General features: G+C 55.2%; 3 protein-coding genes across 5 annotated transcripts; 2 read left to right on the top strand and 1 right to left on the bottom strand.

Annotated features, from left to right (window-relative positions):
* Window positions 1-2069: 2069 nt before the first annotated feature.
* ACTMAP (actin maturation protease) lies at window positions 2070-6608 on the bottom strand. 2 transcript variants are annotated; one of them, XM_063312475.1, is made up of 7 exons: window positions 6417-6608; window positions 6077-6145; window positions 5171-5295; window positions 4530-4659; window positions 4189-4259; window positions 2920-3750; window positions 2070-2862 (listed from the first exon to the last, which is right to left on the bottom strand). In XM_063312475.1, exons 1-6 carry the CDS (start codon window positions 6584-6586, stop codon window positions 3434-3436), a joined length of 882 nt encoding a protein of 293 aa, XP_063168545.1. In that variant the 5' UTR covers window positions 6587-6608; the 3' UTR covers window positions 2070-2862; window positions 2920-3433. The 2 variants fall into 2 exon arrangements, with proteins under 2 accessions (XP_063168545.1, XP_063168546.1); XM_063312476.1 differs by lacking the exons at window positions 6077-6145; window positions 6417-6608 and adding an exon at window positions 5487-5603 and having other exon boundaries at window positions 5171-5342.
* Window positions 6609-6991: 383 nt separating this feature from the next.
* On the top strand, window positions 6992-10529 carry SNRPA (small nuclear ribonucleoprotein polypeptide A). 2 transcript variants are annotated; one of them, XM_063312095.1, is made up of 7 exons: window positions 6992-7009; window positions 7751-7886; window positions 8225-8397; window positions 8628-8804; window positions 9210-9383; window positions 9597-9685; window positions 10046-10529. In XM_063312095.1, exons 2-7 carry the CDS (start codon window positions 7814-7816, stop codon window positions 10203-10205), a joined length of 846 nt encoding a protein of 281 aa, XP_063168165.1. In that variant the 5' UTR covers window positions 6992-7009; window positions 7751-7813; the 3' UTR covers window positions 10206-10529. The 2 variants fall into 2 exon arrangements, with proteins under 2 accessions (XP_063168165.1, XP_063168166.1); XM_063312096.1 differs by having other exon boundaries at window positions 6993-7009; window positions 8260-8397.
* A 5867-nt stretch (window positions 10530-16396) lies between these two features.
* LOC134503622 (rho-related GTP-binding protein RhoU-like) lies at window positions 16397-18761 on the top strand. Its single transcript, XM_063312477.1, has 3 exons — window positions 16397-16635; window positions 16941-16999; window positions 17805-18761. Exons 1-3 carry the CDS (start codon window positions 16443-16445, stop codon window positions 18246-18248), a joined length of 696 nt encoding a protein of 231 aa, XP_063168547.1. The 5' UTR covers window positions 16397-16442; the 3' UTR covers window positions 18249-18761.
* Window positions 18762-19085: the final 324 nt, after the last annotated feature.

Genomic DNA, 19085 nt, shown 5'->3' with positions numbered 1-19085 from the left:
TGGTCGGGCGTTATGGACATTGGAACCCATTGCCATAGAGAAAAAAAAATGAGGGGGTGTTATTTACACACCCATATATATTGTCTTTTCTTCAAGAATTTCAAGGAAGCCTATATGGTGGTTCTCCCTCCTGCCCCGTTTTATCCTACAGCAACCCTGTAAGGTAGGCTAATCAGCCAATGAGATCAGAAGCCCTTCCAGTCCATGTTCCGATCTGGTTGCCGTGGGCCTCCCATGGCGCCCGCTGCCACAGCTCCCGATGGGAACGGAGCAGTTTTATTTCCTTTCAGGAGGTGGGGTCGGGTGTGTAGGCAGTTGTTCCTCTCCAGCATTGCCGTTCTGATTCAGAGTTTCGGTTGTTTCTGTGCTTGGAAGGAGCCACGTCACAGGGGCAGTCTGTTGTGCAGCACTGCCTGCTCTGCCAGCCTGTCTCCGTCAATAATCCAAACCAGGGGCCTCTTCATTGTGGTGGGTCAGTGGGAAGGGATCCCCAGCCCAGCCAGCAGCTGCTCCACCCCCAACAGGCGTTCCTCCCTCCACAGACGAGCTACCTGGACCAGCTGCAGGTGAGAGTGGCTCTCGAGCAGTCTGAGTTCTTCAAGGTGCATGAGGTGTGTTTCTGCCTTTGTTGTGGGAGAACCTCCCAGAGGTGCAGCCTTGCCCTGTTATCTGGATGCCTTTTCTGGCTAGGTCGGTACAACAGGTTAGGATTATGTGGTTGGCATCCTTCCAGCTCAGTATTGTTGGCTAGTAAGGTAAACCCTTAGATGCCACATGGACAAAGCCTCCGAACCTGCTGAGTGATACACACTTTCTTGTGTCTTCCTACCAGCCAGAAACCTGGCACCTTCATGGCCCTTGATGAATCCTTCTTTTTCTCCCCACTTCCAGGTGGTAGCAGCTCCCTACTTTTTGTGCATGACAGAACAGGGCTTGCCCGAGTCTGGATGATTGACTTTGGCAAGACAGTGCCACTGCCTGAGAAACGGACGCTGACCCACCAGCTGCCCTGGGTGGAAGGCAACCGTGAAGATGGCTATTTGTGGGGCTTGGAAAACCTCATGGCAATCTTGCAGAGCATGCTGGGAAAGCCAGCCAGCCAGCCAGCCCCCCGGACACGAGCCTGACATAACCAGAGGAGCAACATGCTGCCAGCTTAGTCCCAGTGACTCTGCCTTAGTTCACTCAGCCAGATATGCTAAAAAAAACCAGGGAATGTCTGAAGAGGACTGGAAAATGTGCTGCAGGCACCCAGAGAACCTGACGTGGGCAGCGGCATCCACATGTACAGCAGTCACTCTTTATGATAGCGAAGAAGGCCAAAGGACCCCAGAACAGAGTTGGTGTCCTAACTTGTCCCTCAGAAGCCGCTACGTGATGGCCAGAGAATGCCCTGGCGACGAAGCTCACTGTGAGGAGAGCAAAGCAGCAATTCTTGAGCAAGTGGAGGAAACAAGAGTACCACTGGTAACACTTCTTCTTAAATGAAGAGGAGGCACTTCTCAGGCACCCATCAAATCAGCCACCTGCAAGGACCCCCCGACACAGCAGCTCTCCTCTCCGCGTGAGCAGAGCCCGGAGGTCTCCATGAAGCCCCTTCACGCGGCTCAGGCACTGCCAGGCAACCGGTTTTATAGCGCTGGGCTTGACAGCCTTTCGACAAGCAGAGCCCTCTTGGCCGCACTCCCCTGCTTGAAAAAGCAGCTCAGCTGCATCCCCACAGGAGAAGATAAGAACTTCCCAGTTCACATGCTGGTTTTTTTTTTAAATAGAGATACAAACATGTATAGAAAGATTGTGGTGGACATTATGCCTTTTAATCTTCCTTCAAACCACTGCACAGAAAGGTGCTGTCTCTGCACTAGGCCTCTTCAAGCAGCTTAGAATACAAAGGAGGATGGCTAGGAAGCAACTTCTTTGCCCAGTTCCCTTTCATTAAGCAATCTAAAAGCCACCTAGAATTGCAACTCTGATTGGGTGGCCTGTAAATTTGATTAAATAAATCAATGTGCTCAAGCGAGCCACACCTGGTACTGTAGATAAACCAACCACTGAGGTGGGGCCTAGGGAAATAATCCAATAAAAAAATCTGGAAAGACCAACTCAGATTCCAAATGGCCTTTGACTTGTCGCCTTCTGGGGGTGGGGGACTTCAAAGGGTCCAAATGGACTGTTAGACAGTTGCATCTTGCACTCACTCTGCACAGAACAAGGAAGGAGATGCTATTTTAGAAGCCAGCCATAAAACTGTCTGGTTCCCTGTCACCGAAGATCCTCTCAAGGAAAGTATGTGGACTGGGACAATGGTGGCAGTAAAGAGAGAGGGAGCTAAAACAGCTAAAAGGGGGGGGGGGCAAGGTGGCACCAAAAAGCCCTAAACATTCATTCCGGGCCCAAAGCATCGAGAGTTGCATGCCTTTATTAAACTAATGCCACCAGCACAGGGGGAAAAAGGCATGCAGTAACTTGAGGAAAAAAAGATTTTCACCCAGGCATCTCTTCTATTTCCTCCTCCTTACATTTTCAAAATTTGTCTTGCCTGAATCAGAACAGTAAACCATTCTCAAGCAGACTGCGGAGAAGAAACTTAACCTATCTGAAAGCTGTATTTCCTCCCATCTTTCATCTATGGTCACACACAAAGTCTTAAAGCAGGATTGGTTGGCATAAATGGGTTTAAGAGGGGCCTTTGAGTATAAGTTTGCCTCTCCCCAACCATAGTGCTTTTTAAAAAAAGTGCTGACATTAAAGATTTAACCTGGTCTGGCTTTGAAACAAGTGAAGTTCCAGATAGCTAAAAATAAGTAACACATACTATTCTGAAAATGAAGCAGGGAAAGATATTGTCAGGCTGGCTCAGAGCTGGTAGTGGAAAGGGGGGTGGCTGGCTACCAAGAGAACATTCCCTCTTGCAGAAACTGGGTGCTGAGGCTGGGGGGCAGAAGATGGCCTGCCAACCTAAAGCAGGGGAGCAGTCTGCTGGGCCTTCTGGGGACCAGACTCCTAGGAGATCTAATGCAACTTCAGGCCCTAAGAAGACAGGAGTACAACTAAGATCTAATGCACTGCTTTTTTGTGCTGAAGGAAGCTTGCAGGGGGAAGCTTCTTGCTGGTGGATTGGGGCCCCAGGTATTGTGGCCACCTGGGTAACTGCCTTGCCTTACATGAGGATGCAAGTTCGCTTGTCCAGGCATCCTGGTTAATTAGAGCTACTCAGGGACTCATAGGACAGGGAGGGAACAGCCTCTTTTTCCTTCTTCCCAACATCCCTTGGTGTTCATAGTCCCGCAAGGCACAGCTAAATGTGAGCTGTCTCCACAAATTTGTCTAAGTCTCTAACAACCCAGTGGAGCTTCTGCACGGCTAGCTGCAGAAACCACCTCCTTCCAGCCAAGACCTCCCACCATGCCAGACCGGTGCCACTGGAGTGCCCTCAGGGCCTTGGCCGCAGCAACACTGCTTTTCCGCACAGTCCCTCTTGCACACCCCCTGCTGGCACGATGTAAACCTTTCCGTCAGTCGCCCGCCTGGGACTGAAGCCTGTCAGCTGGGCGTTGCTCTCCTGCACCTGAGAATACTTCCACAGCTGATAGCGGCAACTCTTGCCCTGCTTTGACAACAAGTATGTCTCAGCAACAGCCTCCAAGGGCACAGCAGAAGCAGCATGGCTGGCGTGGAAGAGCCCCAGGATGTCCTCGTCTTCCTGGCAGGCAGGTAGCTGGAAGTCGCTCTTCAGACCAAGCAGAGCTCCTGGGAAAGAAGAGAGACAGGGAGGGATAACTGGGCCTCTGGTGGGACTGTGGCACGGGAGGGAGGGAGGGGGTGCTTTACGGCCCTGCTTTCCACACAGGGTAGTCCCAATGCAGAGATCCAGCCCTGTCTCCTGGCCAAATCTGTCCATCCCAAGTGACCTCCCCTCCACACTGCCCCACAAGCTCCCTTGGTCCTGGACCACAGAGATGCCTCAGAATACACCCTCCCCCAACTTGGTCATTGTCCAGATGTGCTGGAACCAAAATTTCCAGAAATCCCATCCGTGTCCCTGACAGCCATTCTGCTCTGCCTCTTCCCCAAAGCCGAGGGCAAAGCTGTTCTTTGGGTTCCTAGAGATGCCCCCCGCAGCCCACAGCTCCAGTGTGGTAACAGCACCTCCTTTCAGACAATGCACAGCTAGCCAGCAGAGCATACCCGAGGCAATAGCCCAATGCGCCTTGTGGCCATTCCGGAGGCAGGGTTCGTGGTTGTAGTCCTCATCGTAGCTGCAGGAGGCATTAAGGTCTGGGCCTGGAGGCTTTTGCCAGAGAGAATTCTCCTGCGTGGGGGAGACCTGAAGCTCCCAGCACTGGCTGCCTCTGGTGAAAAGGTTCCTTTCCCCCAACTGCTCCTCTAAGAGGCTACTGGCAAGAGACCGTGTAGCTGGCTGAAAGTCTCTGCTTTCTTACTAAACAAACTTTCTCCAGAAGAACCTTGAAAAAAACGGAAAGGAAAAGCCTCTGCCACATTTCATCAAGTTCCATAGAGAAGGATACGGTATCAGTGCAGGGAAGCCAGCACCAAGATGCTGAAGGATCCTTTCGTGGTTCTGTCCTTGCAAGCCCCCAGAGAGCAGCTGTGTCTCACAGGGAAAGACCTCCTCAGCCAGCTTGGCCATGTCGGCAGCTGAAGTGGGTGACAAGAACAGGAAACACAGGGGCAGTTACGCAGCAGCCCCCAACCCAAATGATGCCCCACCCAATACAGGATCTAAATGAGTGGCCAAACCAGCGGTCAACAGGTTGCCAAGCTTCTCTCTAGAATGTTGACAGTGTTTGGTATATTGTTTTCTGCTACAGATTAAGGTTACTATGGTAACTCATCGTTTTGGCTGGGTCAAGAGGTTGAATTTAATTGTCCTCTTTTCAGGTGTTAATAGTTGTATAACCTGAAGCAAGGGCAGTTTGATTGTTTCAGTCCCTTCTTTTTAGGCATGTAGAGAGTAAGCAGCTTTCAGAGAGCCTGTGAGAATGCAGAAGCCTGTAAATATGTTTTTGTGCTTTCTGCAAGTAAATTTATTTTTATAGAAATACCTGGTGTGTGACTTTTCTGATCTCTCCTGGCCCAAATGCTTTCTAGCACTCTGCCAAAAGACAGATCTGCAGGACACGCCTATTTGCCTTTCTCAGCTACTAACCTGAGAACATCTCTCCCTGGGCTGTGTAGCCTCTCTCCAAAGCCACCTGCATAATTCTCTCCAGGGGAACATCAGAAGGCAAAGAGAGGTGTGCACCAGCCATCCAAAGTGCCACCAAACCACACCTGGAAGAAGGAAGCCAGAGGTTGCTCAACTGCATGAAGTCCTGTTCCTATAGGTAAGGTAAAGGTACAGGTTTCCCTTGACATTAAGTCCTGTCATGTCTGACTCTAGGGGGCGGTGCTCATCTCCGTTTCAAAGCCAAAGAGCCGGCGTTTGTCCGTAGACACTTCTGTGGTCATGTGGCCGGCATGACTAAACGGTACTCCACGCTTAACAACCATTTGTTTAGTGATGGTTCAGACTTACGATGGTGCTGGAAAACTGATTTATGACTGGTCCTCTCACGACCGTTGCTGCGTCCCCACAGTCACATGATCATGATTTGGCAACCGGTTCGCATTTATGACAGTTGCAACATCCCATGTCCACATGAATGCCATTTTCAACCTTCCCAGTCAGCTTTTTGCAAGCAAAATCAACAGGGAACCACATGATTCACCTAACAACCACATGGGCTGTTTAACACCCATAGTGATTCACTTAATGGCCACTACAAAAAGGCCATAAAATGGGTTGATTTGCTTAATGACTTCATGTAGCAACCAAAATTTCTGTCCTGATTGTGGTCATTAAGTGAGGACTACCTATATGCTCTTTAATCTTCAATCTGAGCAACTAATATAGGAAAAACCAGTTACTTATATTTTACTTGGTTGATTTTGGACAGAAGCCATCCCATCTGGCAAGATCAGGCAATTTTTATATACTTTTAAGCCCAAAGCAACAGACAGGCCAAATCCCACCAACTGCTCTGGCTCTCATTAGGGACCAGACGACACTCACTGCGGGCCCTCCTGGATGCGGGAAGGGACGGGGTTGTGGAAAAGGAGCCAGTTCAGGTGTCGGCCAAACCTGCAACAGGAACGGAGGGGAGTCAGCCCCTTAGAGGCCCCACGGAATATCAGCGGCCCTCCCCTCCCCCGCGTGAGGACGGGGTTTCGGTCCCTGAAAGGGCGGGTGGGCCTCGGAACGGCCCGGGGGCTCCTTCCCGAAGCGGCGGGCGAGACGGGCGCCGCGTCGTTCAGGCTAGGAGGAAGGAGCGACCGAGACGCCGCCGCCGCTCCGTTAACGTGCAGCTTCGCACGAAGCCCCGCAAGCCGCGCCCGAGCTGAGGCCCCCCTACCGGGCCTTCCGCCGCCGCAGGAGCTCCCGCACGCCGTCGCGGTCCCCGAGGCCGGCCGCCTGCTCCAGCGCCGCCCGGAGGAACGGAGCGCCCCGCGAGGGGGGTGGCGCCGGAGGTGGCGGCAGGGGCGGGGGGGTCCCCGGCGCCGCCCCCTGGACGCCCTGCGCCATGGCTCGCAGCTTTGACAACCCCGCCGCGAAGCCCAAAAAGGCAGAGGTCAAACCCGGGGCGTCGCGTCAAGGGTCACGGCCCTTCGGCCGAATCGCCGGTAGGTTGCTTAGGCGGCGCGCGGATTGCGCCATCAATTCGCGTCCGCGCAATCTTGGGGCGACATGATTAATTAACCAATCAAACGTCGCGCCTGGGGTGATGAGCAGGCTACGTCCTGGAAGAGGGCATCTTACTGCTATCCCATTTGGGGCGGGTGCAGAAGTAAGAGACACAGGTCATTGGACGTTGGCGACGCAAGGGCCGGGAGAGAGGAAGTCGTCGTTTCAGCGATGATTGGCTGACGGAACGTCCAATAGCCGAGGGCACAGAGAAGGACCGGCGGGAGTGCTTCTGGGCGAGGTGACGCGGCCTGCGCGGCATCGGTGAGGGATCGGGCGAGCGGGGCGGCATCCGGGTGGGCCGGGCCTCCCTGCTGGAGGGCAGAGGCGCGGGCAGTATTCGCTCCCGCTCTCCGGGCTATTCGCCTGTCCGAGGCCGCTGCGCCGGGCTTTCCGGCTCCGCCGGGGCGGGCGCGGCCTTCCTTTCCTGGGCGGGGCGTCAGCCTGGGGGCTGCTAGCCGTCGCAGCATGAAAGCGAGTTAGCCCCCGCGAGGGTAGAGGGGAAAGGCGGGGTAGTATGGCTGAGAGCGGGGGAAGCCCGCCTCGGCGGTCCTGTCCTCGTGGAAGGAGGGTGGGTCCTGGGTAGATTCTACAAACAAACGCGTTAGAGCATGGTCCGTTCCTTGAAGGGGGAGGATCGAACGAACTAACGGGCGGCATTTGATCCCGAGTCGTCCGTTTGGAGGAAGGCGCCCTCCTTGCATTCTGCCCTGCCTGCCCCATCATGGGAGTCTGGTGGCATCTGTGCCTCTCCAGATGGCCCCCCACCCACATCAGGCTCTACAGAGTGGTCTCCCGTTCGTTCAGATTGGTCACCACTGAGCTCCCAGTTATGCGGCCTCAGTAACCTGGACCCACATGCTCCTCTGTTTCCTTCTGCAGAGCGTCGGAGGGCAGGTGGGCGCTTCCTTGGGGATGCTCTCTTGGCTCCTTGGGGCCGAGTTCACCTCCCCCATAAGTAACTTAAGCATCTTCTCGTGCCTTTCCACTTTCTTTGCTAGGCAGGAATCTGTTGCTAGCTCCACCGAACCTTTTTCTTTCCCACCAGCCTCGGCTGTTGCAGTTGCCATGGCTGTCCCAGAACCCCGGTCCAATCACACCATCTACATTAACAATCTGAATGAGAAGATCAAGAAAGATGGTAAGACGCCAGTTGGTCCTACTTTGGTGCTGATGCAGGGCGACTTTGGGGGCTGTTCGTTTTGCCTTGGCGGGCGCAGTTGGCACATTAATGATTTATTTTGGGCTCCCAGCTTCTTGGAAGGAAGAAGCATATTTTGAGTGGGTGGGCATCTATCACAGCATGTTTGCTTGCTCTTTTTCTGGTATTTACGGAAAAGCAGATAAGAACAATAGCTGTCCCCAAAGTTCAGAGACAGCGTGGCGCCTTAAAAACATGGAAGCCAGCCTGCCTTTTGACTGCAGAACATAGGACTATGCGGCTTAGGAGCAACGTGCAATGCCATTTCCCCCCCGCAGAGCTCAAGAAGTCTCTCTACGCCATTTTCTCCCAGTTCGGCCAGATCCTCGACATCCTGGTGTCCCGCAACCTGAAGATGAGAGGCCAGGCCTTTGTCATCTTCAAAGAGATATGTAGCTCCACCAACGCCTTACGCTCCATGCAAGGGTTCCCTTTTTATGACAAGCCCATGGTGAGACACCACAATCCTTTGCTGCTTGGCTGAAAGGGAGGGAAAGCGCATGGCTCTCCTGAGAAAGGAGATCTGGTTGCTCTAATGCGGTTGGTGAAGTGCCCATGAACTCAAGTGCGGTCTGACCAAGGTGGACTTTTCTGCCATTGTGATCCCACTGAAGATTGGAAGCGTGCTGGCCGGTCACTTTTTCTACCCTGCATAACCCAGTGCTTCTTTTCCATAACCAGAGGATCCAGTATGCCAAAGCAGATTCTGACATCATTGCCAAGATGAAGGGCACTTTTGTGGAGCGGGACCGCAAGAGAGAAAAGCGCAAGCCCAAAGGCCAGGAGGCGCAAGCAGTTAAGAAGCAGATCCCGGGAGCTGCTGCACCAGTGGCTCCTTCTGTCCAAGGCACCGTGCCTGTAAGTCCCTGCCTCCGGGCAGGCTGAGGGCTGGCTTGCACCTGTCGGCTAGGTCTGGGGAAACAACCACCTACTTAGCATTGGATGATTCCTCCGTTTAAGCCTACTTTGGGAAGACCTGTTCTGTGCTGAAACCCAAACACTGGCAGAGTGCGGAGTGATTGTGGGTTTTTTCACCTTTAATGAAAGCAGGTTCTGAAGGGTAAAATAGGAGTCTTCCTCGCTAGTCAGGTCTTGTGATTCAGGGGTCTCTGGGTGCTTCGTGCTGGCTTTTGAATGGCAGCTGCAGGGGATGGTGGCCTCTCCTGGCCTCTTGGAGGGGTGGGCCCCAGACAGGCTTTTCTGCGATGTCATGAGTTTGAGGAATAGTGTTAATCTCCCTGAATCCCCTTGCTTTCCCCTCAGGGCATGCCCCCCATGAACCAAGCCCCCTGTGTGATGCACCACATGCCAGGGCAGCCCCCTTACATGCCACCTCCGGGCATGATGCCGCCACCTGGCATGGCACCGGGATCCATCCCCCCAGGGGCAATGCCTCCCCAACAGATGCTGCCGGGACAGATGGCCACAGCACAGCAGGTGAGTGAGACGGGGCCCAGCTGGGCTGGGAGTGTCCTATGAGCTTGTCAATCAGGTAGGAAGGACAGGTTGCATAACAAGGTCTGTGAGAACCTTGGAGAAGCTGTAGATGCTCCCATTTTGGTCAGAGGGTCCAGATTAGACCGAGGGCCTGTTCCTTCACTCCCTGGGTCCTAAGATTTCAAAGTGATGGGATCTTTGTGCCCCACACAGCTGTCAGAGAATCCACCGAACCACATTCTGTTCCTCACCAACCTTCCTGAGGAGACGAATGAGCTGATGCTGTCCATGCTGTTCAATCAGTAAGTTCTGCTGTTTTGGGGCAGCTGAGGGGGTCGACATGGCTTTGGGGAGGGCCAGGCAGGGTTGGCAGCAAATGACTTGTCTGCTTTCAAAGGCTGGACTTGCATGCATTTCCTTCACAGTCTGTATGCTGCTGCTTTTCCTGCCTGATGTCCACGGGAGCCTGTCTTCCTTTACACAGTGCAAGAATTATTTTCTTGCTTACGGCCTGAACATGCAGGTTCCTGCTCTAGAGCCTGTCCCATTCTTGGGGTGCCTCCTCCGACTTGCCCATTGTCTTGTTCTTCCAAGAAGGGATCCGCAGCAATGTCACCATTGCAAATTCCAGCCTTGAGCCTTCTTGCTTTGCTTTGCTCCAGGTTCCCTGGCTTCAAGGAGGTACGCTTGGTGCCCGGTCGTCATGACATTGCCTTCGTGGAATTTGATAATGAGGTGCAGGCTGGCGCTGCCCGTGATGCCCTCCAAGGGTTCAAGATCACCCAGAACAATGCTATGAAGATCTCCTTTGCTAAGAAGTGATGCCTCATCCCAAGGGTGGGATGGGGGAGTTCCTGGACTCTTTCCCTTTTTTTCTGGTTTTTGCCTGTAAAATTGTTTGTTTCTCTAACGTCTTCTGTGAAGGTAAGTGTGGGTCTGCGTGTGCCCATGAATGAGCGAAAGGGAAATAATTCACAGCTGCACAAAAGGCAGGAGGAGCTTGTCCCAGGGTATCTGTCCGTTGGGCGTGTGGCGTCTGAAAGGTTGCAGCCGATTCCTTACAAAAGCATTGTACCCAGAGTCTGACGGCCAGACATTGCACCTGGAGCTTTTCTTTTTTGCAGTAAAAATGTTCCTTCGTTCTTATTGTTGGGCTCTGGTTCTTATTGGCTGGAGGCTTGTGGGTTTGGGTTATCTTACTCGACCTGGGGAGGAAGATGGGGAAGAGCTGCTGCGGAAGCCCCTGAAACGCTTTTAGGCGGGTTTGTCAGCTGGTGCTGGGTCAGTTCAGGGAGTCACCGTTGGCTTTTTGCTAAGAGCACAAGGGCTGCCTTTCCAAGCCAGGGCAGATTGTTCCAAATCTCAGCTGGTCCTGCTGCCACAAAGCGGCCAGAGCAGATGCTGTGTTGAACACCGAACGGCAAGCTGGAATCCTGGTGGGCAACAAGTGACGTGCTTGAACTTAAAAGGGGAGGGGCCTTAGGAGGAAAGAGCCCCAAGGGGAGAGTCTCAGGAAGCTGGTCCCTTGAGGGGGTCAGGCTTCATCTAGCAGCCTGTGTGCCTTCTGCAGGTGCGGGATCCCTTGCATGTTCTGCTCAAGGACGAGTATTTATTCTCTGTGGCATAGTAAAGGTAAAGGTAAAAGTTTCCCTTGATATTAAGTCCAGTCGTGTCCGACTCTAGGGGGCAGTGTTCATCTCCGTTTTAAAGCCGAAGAGCCGGCGTTTGTCCATAGACAGTTCCGTGGTCATGTGGCCGGCATGACTACACGGAACGCCATTACCTGCCTGCTGAAGCGGTACCTATTAATCTACTCAGATTTGCATGTTTTTGAACTGCTAGGTTGGCAGGAGCTGGGACTAGCAACGGGAGCTCACCCCATCATGCGGATTCGAACCGCCAACCTTCCGATCGGCAAGCTCAGCAGCTCAGCGGTTTAACCCGCAGCGCCACCGCGTCCCTCTCTGTGGCATACAAGGATTGAAACAATATAACCCTCGACACTCAAGGTTAAAGCAACCCCAATCGCAGAAAATCACATCACCAGCAGAGCTTGCCTAACCTGAGTCCAACACCTGGGGAAATGGCCAGGGCCTTACAAAAGGCTAACGGGGTTGAGGCTCTCTGCATTTCCAGAGGGTGTCATTCCATACAGTATCCCACTCAAGATTTTGGGAAGAAGCAGCTGTTATGGAGAGCTTGGCATCCCACCCAGGGCTTGGCCAAAGGGATAAAACTCCCAGCTTCCCTCCTCCAGCTCTCTGACTTATGGAGTGCTGGAGGGCAGATCTGCTGTGGCCATCTCACTGCCAACTCCTCCAGTGCAGGAAAGTTGGAGCCTCTGTCACTGAGGCTGGAGGCCAAAGCATCGGGCCCGCCTCCCTGTCCCCCCAAGAAGGGATGGGGATGAGTTAACTGCAAGCCCAGTGGTTTCCAGCTTCTGCTTCCTGGCTGGCTATGCAAAATGGCAGCTTGGAGCTTGCATTACAGGCTGCCTTACGGCGCTAGAGTTCCTGCCCTCCAAAAGAAAGGTCCGGGAATGTTTAAGCATCCCGACAGTGTGGGATGTGCTGCTCGGTACTGTAAAATAACAGGAAAAGAGATCAGGGACAAGTGTCTGCAAGTGGTTGGGAGCAGGTGGTGGCCAAAGTGCAGAAACAATGTAGTTCTAAGACCAATCTGGTGGCTGTTCACACAAGAGGCTAAGCCAACGCTTAACTATGATTTATTGGCTACAAGGACCTGGGTATGGCTGGGTTCACACAGCATCAAGCAAGCAAGCTGCATTTTGCCTTTGCATATGTGGTGTCTCTCTGAACCCAGCAGGTGCAAGCGCTTGTTTGGGCATGTGGGCAAGAGCTGGTGCTCTGTTTCTGGCTGCCTTCTGCAGCCCTTCCCCCGCTTGCAGATCCCAACCACCTGAACTCCCCCGCCCCAAACACACACGCACACTGCCCTGCAGTGCTCGGGGGCTGCTCTAGCTTCAGAACACCCTTTCTCACTCTTCCTCATTTACCTGAAGGTTGCAGAGCTTGCAAGAAGGGCTGAGAACTGTCCAGCCCTTTGCATGGCAGCGGAGAGGCTTCTGGGCTCACCAAGACACGACAACCAGTGAGAATCTGTGCTGCTCCGCAACCCTTATTTATTGAATTGATATTGCCGCCCATCTCAACCAGTGACTCTGGGTGGCTAACAACAAATAGTTATAATATAAAACAACAAAAACAATAACAAAAAATAAATATAAATACAGTCGAGCGATCTAAAAGCCATGGTGTTAACATCACCATGAAATGGGGCCCTTCCCACACTCGGGGCCCCAGGCTTGGGGACAAAGCCAGGTCTTCATGGCCTTCCAAAAAGCCAACAGGGTTGGGGCCATCCTAATCAGGAGGGAGGATGTTCCAGAGGGCAGGCGCCACAGCAGAAAAGGCACGCTTCCTGGTCCCTGCCAGCCGACATTCCTTGGCTGACAGGACCCGGAGCGTGCCCATCCTGCTGGACCGGATTGGACGGGCAGAACTAACTGGGAGAAGGCAGTGTCTCAGGTAACCCGGTCCCAAGCCATGGAGAGCTTTAAAGGTGACAACAAGCACTTTGAACTGCACCCGGAAACACACCGGCAGCCAATGCAGCTCCTGAAGCAGAGGTGTTAACGCTATTTACAACCCAGGCAGCTGCGTTTTGTACCAGCTGCAGCTTCCGAATGCTCTTCAAGGGCAGCCCCATGTAGACTGCATTGCAGTAGTCCAAATGGGAGGGCATGAGTGACAGTGAGCAAAGCCTCCCAGTCCAGGAATGGGTGCAGCTGGCGTACAACTCGAAGGTGTGCAAAAGCCCTCTTAGCTACGGCTGCCACCTGCTCTTCCAGCAGGAGCTGTGAGTCCAGGAGGACCCCCAAATTGTGCACCGGGTCCGTCTGCGGTAGTGCCACCCCATCCAGGACCAAAATTGGAAAACCTTGGTACCAGGAGGCCCAAACGCCCAAAGCCATTCAGTCTTGCTTGGGTTGAGCCAGATGTCATTGCGCCCCATCCAGGCCCCCACAGCCTCCAGGCACTGAGATTGGACATCCACGGCATCACTCAGACAGCCCGGGGAGGAGATATAAAGCTGGGTGTCATCAGCATACTGGTGATACCTCACCCCAAACCATCAGATCACCTCCCCCAGTAGATGTTAAATAAGAGGCGAGAGAACCGAGCCCTGCAGCAGCCCACACAGTAGGGGCCATGGACTGGACCTCTCCCCTCCCACCAACACCAACTGGAACTGACCCCAGAGGAAGGAGGAGAACCAGTGCAACACAATGCTGCCCCGCCAACTCCCAAAGCTGGTCCTGAAGGATACCATGATCAATGGTATCGAAGGCCGCCAAGAGGTCAAGGAGAGCAAGGATGGTTGCACTGCCTCCATCCCACTCCCACCAGAGGTCATCCAAGAGCGTGATCAATGCCATCTCAGTCCCATGTCCTGGCCTCAATCCTGACTGAAAGGGGTCCAGATAATCCGCTTCACCCAGAGCCCTTTGAAGCTCCCGTGCGAACACTTTCTCAACAACCTTCCCTAGAAAGGGGAGGTTGGAGACTAGATGAAAACTATCTAGATTGTGCACCACTGCCTCCTTAAGAGCAGTGGGACCACCCCCTCCCTCAAAGAGGAATGAACTACCGTCCAAACCCAATCACTTGTCCTCTCCTGGGTAGCCTTGACCAGCCGGGGGAGGGGGGCATGGATCTGACACAGAAGTGGCCAGACTAACAGCTACAAGAACCCTGTCCACTTCCTCAGGTTTAACAGGCTCGAACTCCTCCCAGATAACCATGCAAGACTCAGACCCCATAGCCCCCACTGGCCTTGCATCAAGGCTGGAATTCAGCACAGAGCGGATACGAGCGACTTTACCTGCCAGATGCTCGGCATATTCCTCACAGTGGCCCTGAAGGTAGACCCCCAAATTTCTCCCTCCAAGGAGTGTCTGGGTCACCTGAAACAGGGCTGCTGGGTGACTGTCTGCAGATGCAATAGGAGCTCAGAAATAGCCACATTTCACCGCCCTTACTGACACGAGGTAGGCTCTAATAGCGGCTCTAGCTCGTGTTCAATCATCTTTGCTCCCCGTCTTCCGCCAGTGGCGCTCCAGGCGTCTCTTAGTCCTCTTAAGCCTCCTCAACTCCTCCATAAACCACGGGGAGCCACAGGAGCCATGAGTACAGAGAGGCCACTCAGGCGCGATCTGATCCAAAGCCATGGCCGCTCTGTTGCTGCCCGTAGATCACCCTGGTTCTTGGAAAGGTGAACACACATCAAGGGTCTTTATGCTGTGTGCTGGATGTTCCTGCCTGCCTGCACAGGCGGCCTTGGGGAGCCCCTAGTGGAGAGGTGGCCTCCATGTGCAAAAGCCAGGGTTGCAGGTGCTGAATACGTTTGGTTATGTGCCATCAAGTCGTTTTCGATTCTCAGCAACCCCATAGATAGATGGTCTCCATATGATCTATCCCCGACCTGTTTTTCCAGGTCTCCTGACAGGGTCGTCCATGAAGCCTAACTGATATGATTCATCCATTGGGTACTCCAAAACCAGTGAGGAGATTGACTGGGGCGGGCGGGTTTGTTAGTTCCAGGGCCTGGGGCTTTGCTCCCAGGGACCAAGGTTGGCTTGCCTCTTCCCTAGCTCTGCTCTTTTCCTTTCAGGATCCCTGTCCAGGCCTAGAAGATTCTCCTTGCCAGACTGGTTTTGCTGAATTCTGCAGCCGAGTGGGGGTGGGGCAGGAACCAAATGCCTCTTGGGACAAGGAGGCACATGCTCAGAGCCCAGTCCTCCCATTGGCCCAGGTGGGGCAGGAGCAGAGGAGGACAGAAGGGTGAGTCCACAAAGGCCAGGCAAAGCAGCCAGCTGGCCTTCCAGCCCCCCACCATCCAACTCCCCAGGGAGGGTCCGGATGTTTCCTCTTTTCTGCAGGGATGCCCAGCCCCAAGAGGACCGGTGTTCCTGCTTGGTCTGGAAAGCAGGAAGACACTCCCCCATCCCTCAAACAAACAAACAAACAAAACTTGGTGGGAAGGAGATGTTTTTCAATTCACATAGAAAAAACTGGTATTGGTTCCCATCCAGCCTCTGCTTAGGAATCTTTATGATGTCATTTCTGAGCATGGGCAGAGTGCTCCCATCCCTTCATGCAACAAGGGAGAAGCCACCTTCCCTCCTCGCTCCCCCCTTCCTTTCTTTCCTGGGGCCAACGCCAGCTTTCCCCCACCCCAAAGAGTCCAGGTTTTCCGGTCCTGAGCCTGCACTGCTGGGGTAGGGAGATAGACGAGCGGAACCCCCCCCCCCCCACAGAGAAGCTAGAATCCTTTCTGGGCAACAGTGGGGGCTCCAAGAGAGTGGTGGGGCCACACCAGGAAGAGGATGGGTACCCAAAGGGCTCGGCCTCCATCCCACCACCTGGCCCCGCCAGGAGTGGATGAGCTACAAGTGCCAGGATCCCTTCTTGGCAGCTGCAGTGGCTGGTGGGCCTCTGGGACGTCCGTTTGGGGCCTGTGTTCTTGCAGGGTTGGGGGGATAGGCTACCCCACACCCGCTGCTCAGGGCTCCCCAGAAGGCTGGGAGTGCCAACAGGCTTGAGTAATCCTGAGACAGAAGCTGGACCTCCTCCAGAGACGCAGAGGCCCCCTCATCGCCCTGCCCTGCCCAGCCCAAGGGATCCAGCGGGAGGGGCCTGCTGTCCCAGGAGGGCATCTGGGCGGCGGGGAGAAAGGGGCTGCTTTCCCTCCGGCCGGCTCTGAGCCCTTCTCCACGGGCCGTCTGTCTGCGCGCTGCTCCCTGCTCGAGGGCGCGGGCGAGATGGCCGCTCTTCTCCCCCCGCCCGTTCGCCCCCCCTCCGTGGCTGGCCAGCGCACGTTCAAGCCGGCGCCCTCCGCGGCGGGTCCAGGGTGCAGGGCGCTGTACCTCCGCGCCCCGCGGGCCCGGAGGCGTGGCCAGGCAAATGAGGCCGCCGTCTTGCCTGCCAGCTGCCGCCGACAGCGCCGCAATCGCCGTGGCGCTTCGACGGCTCGCCGATGCCGCTGCCGCCGATGCCGCTGCCGCCGGTGCCCCCGCACCGTCCCCGACCACGCCGGCGGCGGCCGCTGCGGGGCTTGGAGTGCGTGTTGCTGGGAGACGGCGCGGTGGGCAAGACCAGCCTGGCGCTTAGCTACAGCACCAACGGCTTCCCCGCGCGCTACGTGCCCACGGCCCTCGACCGCTTCTCGGGTACCGTCGGGGAAGGGCGCTTCCCAGGGCCGGCACCGGTCCGGGAGGCTGGCGGGCTGCGGAGGGGCCGGGCGCGCCGGAGCAGAGTCCCCGGGAGAGGCCTTCCGAGGCGGGCTGCAGCTCAGTCGCCGTCCTCCGCACCCTGCGGGGAGCGCGCCGGGTTGAAACAGCCTCCCTCCCCCTCCTCGGCGGCGGCTGTGTCAGGTCCGCGAGTCGCCTCCCGCTTCCGCGTTGTCGCCAGGTGTCCCCTTCATCCCGGGCGGTGGAACCTGTTTGCTAACCGGACCTCCTGGTTGTTTCCGCAGCTGTGGTGCAGGTGGACGGCGCCCCCCTCCGTCTCCAGATGTGCGACACGGCAGGGCAGGTAAGGGCTTGACTCGAGCCCCGGGGCGGGGCTTGGCGAGCGGGACTGGCGGGCCCTTCGACGTCCGGGAATTCAGGCCGCCGCGCGCGCGGCCCTTGTTCCTCGGCGAAATCTCCAGGACTTGGGCTCCAGGTTCTTTGCAAAAGCAGGTAACGCGGAAACGCTGCGGGCTGCTTGCCGGGGAGGCAGCTCTTTTGAGCGGAGTGGGCTTAGCTCCACGTAAACACGCCCCTGGGAGGTTCCCCAACGGAGTGGAGGCAGCCACGCGCCCTCCCCCTCCCCCGCTCTGCTCCTAAAGGGAGCCCTGCTTCATCTCCCACCTGGGATACACCCTTGCCTTCAGCGCCCCGCCAGGAACAGATGGGGGTCTCTTCACTGACCATTTCCTCCCCTCCAACTTGTTTTCAGGATGCCCCCCACCACAATGTGCAGGAGCAAGGGAAAGGCACTCTGCAAACACTTAGGAGCACATTCTCGTTCAAAATCCCAATGATTATTTATTACATCGCTAATCAACCTGCAGAAAGAGGCTGAAAATGGGGGTGGGATGGGGGAGTTCAGGGCCTCATGTCCAGGCTGTGGTGTTGGTATTGCATCCAAGCTGCCTTTCTAATCTGGAAAGGACCGAAGTGGACTTCCGCCAGAGTTCCCTGCCTGGCTTCCCCTAGAAGTGTCGATCTATGAATCCTATCATTCCCATCCAGCCTGGCCATTACAGGGCCCTGAGTGGAGGATGGGGGACCACCCTAAAAGTGATTGGTGCTTCTCCCCTCACCCCTCTGCCTTCCCCCACCTCTGCTGCTAGGATGAATTTGATGCCTTGAGGCAGGTCTGCTACCCAAAGGCCGACGTCTGCCTGCTCTGCTTCAGCGTGATTGCCCCCACCTCCTTCCGGAACATTGCAGATAAGTGGTACCCGGAGGTGCGTCGCCACTGCCCTTCCACACCAGTGCTGCTGGTGGGAACACAGTCGGACCTGCGCCAGGATGTCAAGGTGCTGATCGCCCTCTCCCGGCGCCAGGAGAAGCCGGTGCCCCCTGCCGCAGCTCGCTCTCTGGCTGGGAAGCTGGGCCTGGCCGGTTATGTGGAGTGCTCGGCCCTCACCCAGCAGAACCTGAAGGACCTCTTTGACACCGCCATTGTGCTGGGGCTGCAGGCCAGCGAGGGCCCCACAGGGCGGAGGGCTCCCCGGAGCTGCATCTGGGCCCTTTCCAAGGCCTGGTGGAGCAAGTACGTCTGTGTGCGGTAGCCCTAGGGACAGCATCCTGGGTCCCCCGCCCCTAGGTTGGTGTGCCTTCCACAGGAGGGGCCTGGCGCTGAGATGGAATCCTCCACTGACTGGTGCATCACTGCCTGGTAAGGGCCGAGCTCACAGGAGGGCCCGGTTGAGCCTGGGCCTGTGCCCCTCCTGCGCCATCCTGCCTTTCCTCAGCCCTCCCTCTGTGGTGAATGTCCCTTGAGCTCAAGTGGGGGGCTGCCTATGCAGGGAGGACCCACCGGTGCTCTTCCTCTGCACTGGGGGAAGGGCAGATCAAAGCTGTCCTCTCTGGGTGAGCGCAAAAAGGAAAAAAAGGCCCAGGGTGTTTAAGGGGCAGAACCAAATGGAACAGCTACCACCATCCCATGTGATGGTGCAAGGATTTAACCACGGTTGATTTTATTATATTTTTAAACAGAAATGTATAAATCTGGTAATATGATTTTTAGAAGTCAAATGACATGCTTTAGAAAATACAGTTAACAAAATGCTTCAGAGAACAATGCTAACTGGATTTTTTTTTTACATAGACAAATGCTGACTTCTAGCCCTCTTCCCTACACTGTCATCCCCTGGGATTGGGGGATGGGGGGTAATATTAATCCCAGCCTGGATTAGCAACAGGTTGCCTCTCTACCTTGCTGACCTTTGAGCTGTAGTGGCTGTGACCCCAAAGAATTGGCAGGAGTGCCCAATGCCAGCTGATCTTCCCCATTTTAACGCCCCCCCCCCCAACTTGGCAGGGTGCAGGAGCTACCTTTACGGAAGCAGCAGCTTGGGGTGAAGGAGGATGGTGTGATATTTTTTTCTGGCCTGGCATCCATTCCC

The sequence above is a fragment of the Candoia aspera genome, chromosome 10 (genome assembly GCF_035149785.1).
Source record: "Candoia aspera isolate rCanAsp1 chromosome 10, rCanAsp1.hap2, whole genome shotgun sequence".
Lineage (NCBI taxonomy): Eukaryota > Metazoa > Chordata > Lepidosauria > Squamata > Boidae > Candoia > Candoia aspera.
Note: the sequence above shows the minus strand (reverse complement) of the source record. Positions and strands in the feature narration are given on the sequence as shown.